Source organism: Larimichthys crocea, unplaced genomic scaffold (assembly GCF_000972845.2).
Source record: "Larimichthys crocea isolate SSNF unplaced genomic scaffold, L_crocea_2.0 scaffold39611, whole genome shotgun sequence".
Lineage (NCBI taxonomy): Eukaryota > Metazoa > Chordata > Actinopteri > Sciaenidae > Larimichthys > Larimichthys crocea.
This window is the reverse complement of record NW_020855172.1, coordinates 1-13,546: the sequence shown is the minus strand read 5'-3', so window position 1 is coordinate 13,546 and position 13,546 is coordinate 1. Positions and strand designations below refer to the sequence as shown.

The following is a 13,546-nucleotide window of genomic DNA, read 5'->3' as shown; positions in this document are numbered from 1 at the left end:
TTTTTTTTTTTTTTTTTTTACTTTACTGCTGATGTCTATAGTGTGTGTAAGTTATGGGCTTCTACTTCACTAGTCACACATATATCACTCTGCTCAATGAGCAGTCATGACTTAAAGGAAGCAACAAGGAATAACATAAAGACAGCCTTAAATGTGAAAGGTCTGACCATAAGAAGACATAGGTTGCATTCTGATTTGTGGACTTTTGACAGCAACATTTTGGAAAAAGACACCTGAAATACTTGCTGCCAGTGCACACCAGACAGTGGTTTATAATCCCGAGAAGGGAAGTAAATAAAAAAAAATAAAAAAGGTGTTGTGTCTAGCCAAGACAAGATGGGAAATGTCAGCTGTCTGTGTATCGCTCAGTTTCGACAGCCTCAATCTCTGTCACTTTAGATGAGCAGCTTTTCTGGAGATTGTTGACTACAGACTAGCAGAGGCAGACAGATGGCTCTCACATCTGACTCAGACAGGTCTAGAGCCGATGCCGATAATTAAGCAAAAAGGCTTGTTTTGGACATGAAGGACAGCTTCATTCACAAAATGAACAGCCTGAGATATATTGTACATCTGTCTCTCTGCTTGTGTTGATTGACAAGAGGATATTCTCATCAGATCTTTTATTTAAGACATTTTAACTGTCTTTATATAATTGTCAGGGAAACTGCCTAGGCCTATTACCTCCAACAGACAGATTTACATTAAAAGTAATAGTTAGAAATCATCTCTCTCTCTCTCTCTCTCTCTCTCTTTGTGCTAAGCTACACTAACTGTTTCCTGACTGCAGTTTCATATTTAACTGACAGATATGAGAGTTGTATCAACCTCTAACTTGACAAGAAAGCCAAGCAAAATAGAACATTGTATAAAAATATTATCAGCCACTATTCAGTTTTCAGTCTATACACATGGTTTGTTTCATGACAGAATGGATGGTGTGGGGTGTGATGCATTGTAGCCAACCTCTATCTGTTTTCCTACACAAGCAATCTTTATCATCTTTCTCAGAAGAGCTAGATAAGTATTGAAGACCTGTCTGGATGTAGAGATGACAAAAATATAAAGGATATTTTGTTAGATTCTCCTTAACGTGGTTGATCTAGCAGGCTGTGGAGCTCCCCATGCTGATGGATGACTATTATTCCCCTGCCATTTCTGGGGCTCCTAACCCAGATGCAATTGGTATTGGTCAGCCTACACCAATTAGGGCAGAGCTTTATGAGCTCATTAGACCTTCAATAGCTTATAGGCCAGGCTAGCTCTCACATTCAGGGATCATATCACAGCGTTTCAGAGCAGGTGTGGTACAGTGTTAACAGTCTATTATTTAAAAATGGGTTGATAGTTTGCACTTATTAGCTTTCTTGCAAGAGATAAATGAGAAGATTGATAATACTCTCTTGTCTGTCCATTAAATATGATAGCAGGGACTCAGTTAGCTTAGCTTAATATAAAGCTTGGGGCTGTAACTTCATATTTAAAACTCAGACAGTGTGTGAGTGGTGTGTGTCATTTTACTCTTGCTGCTTTGTTGTTGAGAATTATTACAAAAAAATTACCAAAAATTTCAAACTATTCCGAGATCAGATTATGTGGTCAGCTATGTTTGGAGTATATGTTCCCTGGAGACAGTACCTGGTGAAATTATGCTACTCCTACATTTTGACCATTCCCGAAAACTTGCAGCCAGAGAAAAAATATCTGCTACTTTCATTGTACGTCCTGGTGGAAAAAAACACACTGAATTTTAAACAAATCTTCATTTGATCTAAACGAGAACATACTGTATGTGTGTCTCTGCACTCAGACGGATTAGGTGATACGATACAGGATGAATCCACTATTCAAAATAATGTTGTCCTGTTGTTTTCAGTCCACCTGTGTTTACCAGCCATGTAGACTTCCCTGGATACTAAATAGTAACATAAATGGATGGTTAATGTTATGCACTGGGTCATGAGATTTGTTCATTCACGGTCTAACCGTTCCCCTACAGTTTTTCTCCCTCCCCCCTTAGTCCCTCTGCTCCAACTTTACCACTGAGTTGTTAGAATAGAAGTTGAGGCCGTGCTGCGAACCCCTCCGCCCCTGGCTCCAGCTGTCATGTGGGTTACGCTCCAGGCGTGAAGGACTCAGGTGTGCCTCTCTTAATCCTCTTGTTTGGGATTCACAGAGGTCTGACCCTGCAGACAACACACAAACAGTCCTCGGTGGCGAACAGGATGATTGCCTGTGACAGCGTTCTTCCTCTTTTAACTTTAAAATGTTAACATGTATTGACTTTTATTTGATTATGTGTCTTCATTATCAATTCTGCTCTGTTTTCAGGATGAAGTCAATCAGATCATGGAGACAAATCTGTGGCTGAAACATGTAAGTTTATGCTGTATGACTGTTCAAATGGACCTTGTGCAAGGACATCAAGTATGGATCCAGTTCTCTGTCATATATGATTGTTTAGGGCTAGACTGAATGAATGTTGAATTATTCATGGAAGGGAGCTTTTTAAACATAATGATCCTGCTAGTCCTTTTTTGAAAAAGAAAAGACAATTTAATAATGTTTTTGAAATAATTTGACAGTGGTCTGGCTTCATCATACTTGCCAAAGTCCCTAATATTTATTTTGACACTGGGACAGAAACTTTCAAGCATCTGCATATTATTCTGAACCTGAAAGATTAAACTAATTTAACCATAATTGTGTTAGAGAATAAGTCTACAACAAAATAACGCAGTGTCCATACATTTATGGCTTGATGGCTTTGTCAAATACTTTGTCCCACATGGTGTATCTGCTGCCGCAATGCATAGTGCAGTGAACCAGTTTTAAATCAAATAAAGCAGGGCAGGTCTCCAGGTCCCATATTACAAAAGCTGAACAGATACGCATCTGTGCGCTGTGGAGGCATGTTCATGATAAAGGGTTAAGCTGTAATTGCTCTTTGGTGCTGAAAGTTGAAGCAGTGTTCCGCTTATTTTCATGTTGTCTGTGATGTACAAACAACAGGATGAGGTACAATTCTCCTGCTGGCTATCCAAATACTATACACTCTAGATACTTACTATTTCTAAGTATCTAGAGTGTAAGGCTGCTTTACTTTACTTTATTGTTGCTTTATGAGTAAAAAAAAGTGGCCAAAGGTCCATAAAACACACTGTAAACTGGTGTCCATTCTATCTCCTTTGAGACTATCTACTGTATAAACTCTTTATATGCCAGTTGGAGATGACAATTTCTCATTGTTTTTATAAGGGACATTTCATAAGAGAATGCGTTTAAAATCAATCAGAGTAGTTTTGTATTGTAAAAGATAATCATCAGGAGGAAACAACTGCTACCCCCTAGTTTTTATAACTGATTTGTAGTGTTATAAAGCTGTTTATGACAAACTTGTTTTGTTTAAACCACTTGGGTTGAAAAAAGGCACTTGCCAAATTATATTATGACAATTTGCTCTAGGAATGGCTGTGTCAGTCCACCACTTTGGATTGCCAGGAAATTTTGTACAGATGTTAATGGTCCCCAGAGGATGCACCCTAATGATAACTTTGGTTTATGACTAAATTTTTTCAGTCTGAATTACATTCCCATCAGTCTCCTGGTACTTTTTGTGTTTTTATTACTAACACAAACAGGCTTAGAAGCTAAACTAAAATCCATGGATAGCATTTCACCTAAACCGCCACAGAAGTACAGCTTCAGCGAGACTCTTGTTATACTTGCACTGCAGCTTACAATATATTTTGTATTGTATTTTATCTTGCAGGTCTTCATATTTTATATATCTTTTATATTTTGTCTTTGATTAAGCAGTGGATGATAAGTTCATGAAAGTTTTGTCTGACATTGTAATTTCTCTGATTTGTTTTTATGTAAATGAATCACCCTTTGGTTTTTCAGATCTGGAATGATTACAAACTCAGATGGAATCCAAAAGATTTTGGGGGTGTAGAGTTTATCCGAGTACCATCCAGCAGGATATGGAAGCCAGACATCGTGCTGTACAACAAGTAAGAGTAACAATAAATAAAAAAATCTGGCTTCAGCATCTTCATTGATTGTTGGATGCATTTGAGTCAAAGGATTGCAGAACAATGATAAACTATATCACTCTGTTGCTTATTATGCATGGGTCATTTTTTGTTTTGCATATTTTTATGGGAGAGTATAAGGAACATCAGAGGATGCAATTTACTGAAACCACAAGGCATCTTTTTTGATTAATATCTCTCTCACACAATGGTTAATTGATTATATCCTTCAATTTAATCTTCAGTGACTCAACCTTCACTCTGTCTTCCTCTTTTGTTCTGTCACTCTTTCTCTCTATACAGTGCAGTTGGAGATTTCCAGGTTGATGACAAAACAAAAGCCTTACTTCGTTACAATGGTGATGTTACCTGGATCCCGCCAGCCATATTCAAGAGCTCTTGCAAGATTGACGTCACTTACTTCCCCTTTGACTACCAGAACTGCACCATGAAGTTCGGATCCTGGACATATGACAAGGCCAAGATCGATCTGGTGCTCATCGGCTCAACCATTAACCTCAAGGACTTCTGGGAGACTGGGGATTGGGTGATCATCGACGCCCCTGGTTACAAACATGACATTAAGTACAACTGCTGTGAGGAAATCTACACGGATATCACATACTCTTTGTACATCCGCCGTCTGCCACTTTTCTACACCATTAACATGATCATCCCCTGCCTGCTCATCTCTTTCCTCACCGTGCTTGTCTTCTACCTGCCATCTGATTGCGGTGAGAAAGTCACTCTGTGTATCTCCGTCCTGTTGTCTTTAACTGTTTTCCTCCTCGTCATAACAGAGACCATCCCCTCCACCTCACTAGTCATCCCCCTGATTGGCGAGTACCTCCTCTTTACCATGATCTTTGTCACCCTCTCAATTGTCATCACTGTTTTTGTGTTAAACATCCACTATCGCACACCAAAGACTCACACTATGCCCTGTTGGGTGCGGACTGTGTTCCTTGGACTGTTGCCCAGGGTGATGTTCATGACTAGGCCAGAGAGAGACCCAGACGAGGTGACAATGGTTGGCAATGATCAGACCACACATTCAAGACCCTGTGCCATTCATTTGTCAGGTACTTTGCAGAAGCAGAACAAACCTCAGGCCCTGGCCTCCAGCATGGTGTCCAGCCTGACAAACCGTCAACAGCTTTTTAACAACACAGAGCTCTCCTATCTCAATAACTTAAGTGCAGACCCAGTCAAAGGTGCAGGTTCTGCGTTCCTATGCTGTGAGGGCCACTGCAACTGCTGTTGGCACCCACGATCCAGCAAACTGCCTGCAGATTCTGGAGGAGGAAGTGGAGGACTGGGCAGCCTGGGGGCACTAACTGGAGGCAGTGCTGTTGGGGTCAGAGGTGGAAGTCAGTGCTCCAGCTCTGAGTCACTGGATGGAGGAAAAATGTCCCTGCTGCCGCTCTCTCCTGAGGTCAGGGAGGCTATTGAGAGTGTCAAATACATAGCAGAGAACATGAGATTACAAAATGAAGCAAAGGAGGTGAGTGCTCACAATCATAAAAGTATTTTAAACCTTTTTCATACACGTTTTTTCAAAGAAAATATGACAAAAGCACCTTATCATTAAAAATGTTTTTACTGTGTCTCCTCTGACAGGTTCAAGATGACTGGAAATATGTTGCCATGGTTATTGACAGGATCTTCCTGTGGGTTTTTGTTCTCGTGTGCATTCTGGGAACAGCTGGCCTCTTCCTCCAGCCTCTATTAGTAGGGGAAGACATTTGAATCAGTTTGACAAAACTAATACTCCAAACTGTTATAAATAAGATTTTTGTCATGGCTCAGACAGAGAAAACATACAGCGGATACAAAGTCAAGAAGAACAGATGACTGTCTGCCAAATGCTGATGAAAATGCTTTATTGACTCTTTTCACAGACAGAGTAGATTATGTTTGTTTGACAAAGTGGTTTAAGGACTCTCCAATGCCGAGACCATGGTGGTTAGTCATTTCATTGTGTACCAAATCGTTCTGCAGAAAATGGCGATATAATCTATAATGCCAAGGCAACAGCCTTGAAGAATCAAAAAATTAAATCTATTGAATTTGAAGCACCCAATTTCACATTAGGCAAGTATGTACATACGTTCATAAATGCACCATTATGCTACTAGAAAGCTGAATATTTGAATTACCATTATGATCATAATTTAAAATCCTAATTTCATACTGAATACCATGCAGATAATATAGATGTGTTTATGGAGATAGCAGAACAAACTGTTATTATTATTTCCAACATCAGCATCAACAGTAAGGTCGTTGACTGTGTTTAAATAGTGACACCATGTGGTGATTCTTTGCTATTACAAATAATAACACAGCTTTCTGACAGTTAAAGGGATATGTTACCCAGTTTATCATAAATTCTGCTGTATCATATTCTCATTTGTAAAATGTTATGAAAAGGTATATTGATACTTTATGCCTGAAATGCATAAAGAGAGTTGCTATTTGATCCGCATAGCATGTCCTTCTGGACTGGATGTCTTGAGAAAATGTGACCTAGAATTTATATGGAAAATTGGATACTTCCAGTGCCCTGAAATTTAATGTGCCAAGCAAAAAAATATAAAATACAATTTGTAGTTCTGTTGTATTCATATATTTCTGTAAATAAATCTTAGAAATAGTTATATAAAGGGTGTAAAGTGGACCTCCATTGTATCTGTGGTTTTTCTGAACTACCAGGGTTTTTTTTCAAGGAGAACACAGAGGCTCTGTTTATTACTTTGTTTCACATTCTCTGTGCCCCCTTGGAGTAAACTCAGCTTATTGGATCAATCAATATAGAGAACGTGACAAAGGACCTTATAGGATTATACTCCTTTCTTCTTTCTGGACAAAATACAATTTTCTCTTTGTACTATACTGCCTTTTTATCGCTCAGTGCTCACAAAAAAGGTCTGACAATGTCAGGGGGGTAAGGGTTGAATACCCACATGTTGCAGTTGTGTTTTAATTTGCTCCAACTGATATTACACTGTGTCACAATACATGTTAGGCACAAGCTACCAAACACACAGAATCACACTGTGGTTAAAGACATACGCAGGGGACATAAATATCTGACTTTATGAAAGTCAAACTCGTGTAACGCCTACATTCATTGTGAGTATCTGTGTTGAAAGAGTCAAAGCGTCCTGCATGGGGTTTGACTGTGTCACCAACTGATTCTTATTGCACAGCTAACAATCAGAGCAGATGGCAAGCTATGTGCTTACAAGAAAATCCAGCCCATATTAATTGAATGCTGGCAGGGAAGCACAGACCGATACTGTATTAGCTCTCTGTCACATCTGATAAGAAACCCCTGGCCAATGAATTTAATTAAAGCTCACTCAGAACCCATGTGTGGCTGATCTACAGGAGGGCCGGAGATCTCCTAAACAGATACTGTGTGATGTACAAGATAAACAAGCTTCCAGTTAATAATTTCTATTTATCTGAGGGAAAAGAAAGAAGAATGACAAACATGTACACGTACTTACTTGCCAACAATTGCTCAGTAAAAGCATGCATGATTTTGAACAGATGATGCTTAATTTAGGAGCAAAGGGGGTTGAAGAGGGCCGTGTCAAAAGAAACCACAGAATGCACAGGAAGTGGCTCATTATAGTTTTTGCACGTTAGCAGAAACTTTATCTTTCTGTAGGTGTAGACAAGGACCTGATAGATGCCTGTGGGGTTTCATAAGGTGCTGTGAAGACTGAGTGTCACATCACCTATAAGCATGAATATAATCACCATACTTGTGTGTAAGTACATTGACAAGACATATGTTCAACTATCTGATTGTTTAGAGGAAGAAGAAAGGTTCAATTTTCCTTTTTTCTTTCTTCAAGGTGCTCTTGTAAATCAGGCTGCAAGCCAAACTAATGGTGAGCTTTTAATCATGAGATGACGTGTTGAATTCTCAATGTGATTGTTTTGCATTGTTTCATTCATCAATACAATGTCTGTCTCTGTTGCAAGAATTCAATCTTACAGATATGTCTCCTGCGAGGATCCTGGTCCAGCAGAAAACTATAAGCGAGAGCAGTGACCTGTATGCAACCTGCAGCACATTTGGATTTAAGAAACAAATCATGGTTTACGTTTATTTATGTAAGGATGACCGTCTATACGAGAAAATCCAGCAGAAGTCAGATCAATATGATACCATGTTCACCATATCCAGTGTTGGTCTAAATGTGAGTGGAAACTACAGCTGTGTTTACTCCACAAATGAATATCTGCCTGACCAAGTAGCCAAGAGAGGAGAAAACATAATTCAGATTCAGGTTATAGGTAAGGATTGCCATTCTTATGAAAGTATTATGACAATGTTATTTCCCTCCACTCATTTTGTCCTTTTGCCACACAGCCAATTTTCTCCCTGCAGATATTTCAGTAGCTGGGCTGTCCACTCTCGGTGAAGGAGACAATGTTACGCTCAGATGTACGCTTTCTGTCCCCCCGCTAACGCTTGGTGACTGTAAATTCATTCAGTCTTACCTGACAAGGAATGGGAACATCCTTCAAGTTCAACCATTTAATGTCATGGAGATGGAGGCAACTTTCACCATCGAAGGTGCCATCTTGAGGGATTCGGGTCATTACAGCTGTGTGGTGCTGCCATCTAAATGCATCCAAGAGCATCAGAAAATACTTGACGGAAATAACTCAGTATTTGTCGAGGTCAGAGGTGAGGGCATCCTGACAACAGCACCTACAAAGTGGCATCTGGAAAAAAAAGTTTTTAAGAAATTATAGATATATTTTTTAATTATAATATATATATCTTGAAACATAAGAATATTCATCATGTTGGGGCTGACATGTCTATTTTGCTTTCCAGAGAGTTTGTTTCTCCGATTGCTTGTCTCTTGTGGAATGACATTCATCTTGTTGTTACTGGGCCTGTGTCTGTGGTGCGTCAAAAAACAAGGTCAGATGATCAGAGGCAAATTGAAATCAGCAAATCAGTTAAGATCTATTTTGGTTGCTCCTGTCGTATTGTTTTATAGAGGAAATGCTTCTAAAATAGATACGTATGAATAATGATCTATGACCATAATTCTATTAGTATACATGGTTCATTTCACATCAAAATAATGTTTTATATATCAACAGGTTACCCAGCTTTGGGCAATCAAAAGTAAGTGTTAATCTAGTCATTTTTTTCTTAGTAATTTGCGCTGTGTGTTATTTTCTGCATGCATGTTTACTAAACTAAAATATACTTAACAATGCTGAATTGTAAAGGGTTTGCATATATACCTTGAACTGTGTTTTATTACAGAGAGTCAAGTCAACAGGCAAATGCAATCACGTTGGCGGTACAGCAGGAGCAGACAGAGCGAGAGGCGCTGGAAGCACAATATGGTATGTTGAAAAAATAGAATTACTGTAAAGGCATACTCTGGGGAGATTGTAATAAAATTACCAGTAATGAAAGAAACCAGATACAGTCTGGTCAGTTTCAATACCTCTTCTCCCACAATATATATAAAATATTTTAGACACCCCCTTTTTTTTTTTACTTTCTTCATCTTTTTCCCCCCAACTGTATACTAACATGCACCAAAACATAAAATGCATACATGAGCTTTTACATGTATGTCATTATCCTAATTCCTAAAGAAGAACAGGAGCACCTCGTTTTTAGTTAATTCGGTTTTGTTACTTCAAATAATCTTGTCACTACATTTCTTGTGGTTATTGTGATGTTGTAATTTCATAAATAATAATTATAAATCTATTATAACTAATTGTTGATTAGCGTTATGTATAAAACATATAAAGTGATAGTAGAAAATGTATTTTATAAATTTTACAATCTTTTCTTTTCCAATTATCAGGAGACTCTTTCAGCTCGGAGGAGACCGAAGGGTAAGAATTTAAATCCATTTTAATACAAATTATTACTTCAGCATAACTTGTAAGCACATGGAGAATAAAATATGCTCTATCATGGTAAATTTCAACATTATTATAATTACATTGTTAAAATAAATGGACCTGTTATTGAAAGATAGAACATTTGGATAGTAACTGTTAACTTGTTGATTTGATGTTTTAAAAGTTGACTTTTTAAGTTCAAGAAATGTTGATTATCTTTCAGATACATAGACTTGCATTGCACTGAAAATGCACTGTTTATGGTATGTACAATTATTATTATTATTGTTAATTTTCCATATTCAGGTATCAGAACGCTGTGTCTGCTGAGGAGGGAGTGTATTCTTGTGCAGGTAAGTGATGAACTACTTTGTGTTTTAGCAGTAGTTTTTATTGCTTGATGGTCATATAGATGACTTTGATTTCTAGATGCAGATGACTACGATGACATAGAAGTGTGTCAACTGACAAACTTTGGGTGCTAAAGGTACTGTAAAAAGTGTAGTTATCATTATAATGAAAGGTTCTCATACATAGTGAGCAAAGCACAACTGACATTGTAAGTAGTCTTTCACCAAAGGTACCATTTGTTGTTGTTGTTTTTATGTTTATTTTTGCGTACAAAGCTTAATAACAAAATAAAAGAACAATAAAATAAGAATAAAAAAAACAATTAAACATATGTTAAAGGCATTAGAGTAGAATGGTGCTATGTTGGTTCAGTGCGGGTTACAGGAAAACCACATCTTTATTTTGTAACAGCAGGGCTGATGTGAATAGAATTTTGTGGCAAACTTTCTGACTCAAAGGAACTAATTGTGGCAGGAGAACCAGTTAACAGAAAAAGAGATGACACAACCAAGAAAAGATTCACAAGTGCCTATAAACAGATCACATTATTTAAGTGTGCCCGTCTCACCCACAGATGATCTACCTGTGAGAACAAGAACAGAGTGTCTATATGCCATGCCTGACAAAACGACCCCATGCTCCCCTGATCCTACTTTCAGTTAAATGCATATCTGCAATGCACCCCTGTTTTGTTCTCTGTCACATTTAATGAAAGCAAGACCATGTTAATATTTGGAATATATTAGAGTAGGTGTTTCTGCCATTTTGTATAATTACAGTTTGTTTTCCACAATGAACATAATGTTGTTGCACTGGTTGATTGTATTTTGTATTAAACAATGTAGAAAACAAATCTTTTCTGGTCTCATATTTAATCAGACATATTTGTTTCCATTGTTCAAACATGTAAATCTTATGTTAATGGAATTATAACCTAAATAAATAACTTATACTAGCTAATAATCTGAGAAGTTTGGAGTGGAAATGGCTCAGAAATATATCTGAAAGAATCCAGACTACACACTTTTTTGTGAGGGGTCACAGACATAAGGGTTAGAAAAGACTTTTTAAAATAAGATAGACATTATCGATCCCACACTTTTCAGCTGTGGTATATTTTCTTATAAGCGTTATAAGCATTTCATAGTATCTCCTTGGTCTCTCCTAAGGTTGCAATTGAATGTGAAGTGTATGTGTATGTCTATGTAAGAATTTGCAATGACCTCTCTCTGCGTGAAGACTAAACATTTTGTATTTACGATCTCTCTGGGGAAAATGGTGAGAGGTTCTGCTGAACTTTTTACCTTTCTCTCTCTGAGTTATAGGGTTTGTGAGATTACATTTGGCCATCTCACAAACCTCACAAACGTAACTGACTTTATCACAAACAGATGTGATAAAGTAAGTTAGGTCTTCTGGCGCTGCAGCGTGCAGACTGAAAGGGAGGTAGATTGAAGCCCGATAAATTCTGCTATCTGTTAGTAGCCACTGATTTTTCATAAAACTAAAAAACTAAATTAAGATCCTTTAGATTGATAAATGATGCAGTATGTTGACAGATAGGGGGCTGTGTCAAAAGAAACCACAGAATGCACAGGAAGTGGCTCATTATAGTTTCTGCATGTTTACTCATTTATCTTTCTGTAGGTGTAGACAAGGACCTGATAGATGCCTGTGGGGTTTCATAAGGTGCTGTAAAGACTGAGTGTCACATCACCTATAAGCATGAATATAATCACCATACTTGTGTGTAAGTACATTGACAAGACATATGTTCAACTATCTGATTGTTTAGAGGAAAAGTGTTCCTGTGTTAAGATGATTGATTGAGTCTTTAGCTTACCTGTCTTTTCAAACAGATAGGGTTACTTTAGTTGAGATAAATAATTAATCAATATACTCTGGGCCACTGAACCTGAATGTCAAAACCTAAGGCTGTTTTATCTTACAGCCCATAAACAGAAATTTTGTCATTATCAAATAATAAAAACTCAACACCAAAACTTTCTTTAAAGAGTGAGGGATGGGTCTTTGTCTGATAATGAATGAACTTCATACACAGTAAGCATATCTAATTGAACTTCATACAGAAATTCTTTGTTTTCTCATTTTGTAATGATTAGACACAGTCTAATCAACAATCTGCACTAGCTGCCTGCATCCACTATTACCCACTGTACCCTTAGAAAGTTCAACCAAAGAGTCCGATGACCTTATCTGATAAGAAAGGCACTCCATCAGCACCACTGACTATTATGACATACCGTGTTCTTCGGGTGATAAGCTCACAGTCAAGAGGAGCATCCAATGTATTTGTCAATGCTGCTTTCCACCCCTCTCTCATTACTGCTGCAGCTCCTGTGGGAAATACACCGGAGGAACTGATGGAAAGAATGGAGTCACTACTCTGTCAAAAATAGGTAGCAGACGTGTGCATTGCTGTGAATCATTTCTATATAATGAGGCTTTAACTGTGGGCCATGTTAACTAAAACTAAAAAACTATCACCTACGTTACCTGTTATTGGGCTTGGAAATGAAATAAATGTGGTCTTATATTGACTGCAGTATTAGCAGCCTCCATTAAAAACAGAGTTATCAACCCAGATACCAAAAGGTCGTCTAATGAGCATTTCGAAACGCTTGCTGTACCTGCTTAACCTGAATCTGTACTGTCTCATATTAGGTTTTATCCTGCCCATAATTGGAAGGACTGGCCTATTCCCGTTCTTACACTGCTTTTAAAAGGGCTTACACAACTAACTATTATCCTGCATGGGAAATTAGAACACATTCCTGTTATTCAGTGGCTCGTATATGCACCTCAAGGGGGACTATAGCCAGTGGACATAGGATCTGTTTTAAGATTTCTATTTTTGTGTAATCAAACTTTGAATAAATTCATGCTGTTGTTGTTTGTTTTACATAATCATTTGCAAAAACAAAAAACAAAACAAAAAAAAAAAACACTTGTGAAGTGAGGGATAGTGATTTAAACCCCAAGTTATGTCTAATATTTCTACAGAAAGAGCAGGACAGAGTTGGGGGTCTTGTAATGTTTAATTTGTTATTCTTTTCAGGCATTTCTCAAGACATACACATCTGAAAAAGACGGACAAAGGTTGTCACTACAACAGTAGCCAGAAAGGCAGAGCTACATTCAAAGAATGGTACCAAGGCAGTCTGTAGGACTGTAATATTACAATATGTTTGCCAACATGAAAATTATTAATCATCTGTCCTGGTTAGTCA

The 13,546-nt window shown here is 37.8% G+C and overlaps 2 protein-coding genes across 2 annotated transcripts; both read left to right on the top strand.

The window, feature by feature from the left end:
• Nucleotides 1-2,336: 2,336 nt before the first annotated feature.
• Nucleotides 2,337-6,159, top strand: LOC113745058 (neuronal acetylcholine receptor subunit alpha-3-like). The gene is made up of 4 exons (XM_027276492.1): nucleotides 2,337-2,376; nucleotides 3,907-4,016; nucleotides 4,341-5,541; nucleotides 5,658-6,159. Exons 1-4 carry the CDS (start codon nucleotides 2,350-2,352, stop codon nucleotides 5,784-5,786), a joined length of 1,467 nt encoding a protein of 488 aa, XP_027132293.1. The 5' UTR covers nucleotides 2,337-2,349; the 3' UTR covers nucleotides 5,787-6,159.
• Nucleotides 6,160-7,769: 1,610 nt separating this feature from the next.
• LOC113745059 (uncharacterized) lies at nucleotides 7,770-11,099 on the top strand. The gene is made up of 10 exons (XM_027276493.1): nucleotides 7,770-7,819; nucleotides 7,907-7,942; nucleotides 8,037-8,351; nucleotides 8,428-8,748; nucleotides 8,902-8,991; nucleotides 9,177-9,201; nucleotides 9,346-9,428; nucleotides 9,905-9,935; nucleotides 10,251-10,297; nucleotides 10,870-11,099. The coding sequence occupies exons 1-10, from the start codon at nucleotides 7,795-7,797 to the stop codon at nucleotides 10,956-10,958; spliced, it is 1,062 nt and encodes a 353-aa protein (XP_027132294.1). The 5' UTR covers nucleotides 7,770-7,794; the 3' UTR covers nucleotides 10,959-11,099.
• The last annotated feature ends 2,447 nt before the right edge of the window (nucleotides 11,100-13,546 follow it).

Coding starts and splice junctions, on each gene's coding strand:
- LOC113745058 (XM_027276492.1), top strand. CDS start 2,350: ATGGAGACAAATCTGTGGCTGAAACAT. Junction 2,377..3,906: donor CAAATCTGTGGCTGAAACAT/GTAAGTTTATGC, acceptor TTGGTTTTTCAG/ATCTGGAATGATTACAAACT. Junction 4,017..4,340: donor GACATCGTGCTGTACAACAA/GTAAGAGTAACA, acceptor CTCTCTATACAG/TGCAGTTGGAGATTTCCAGG.
- LOC113745059 (XM_027276493.1), top strand. CDS start 7,795: ATGAATATAATCACCATACTTGTGT. Junction 9,936..10,250: donor AGCTCGGAGGAGACCGAAGG/GTAAGAATTTAA, acceptor TTCCATATTCAG/GTATCAGAACGCTGTGTCTG. Junction 10,298..10,869: donor GGGAGTGTATTCTTGTGCAG/GTAAGTGATGAA, acceptor TCTCACCCACAG/ATGATCTACCTGTGAGAACA.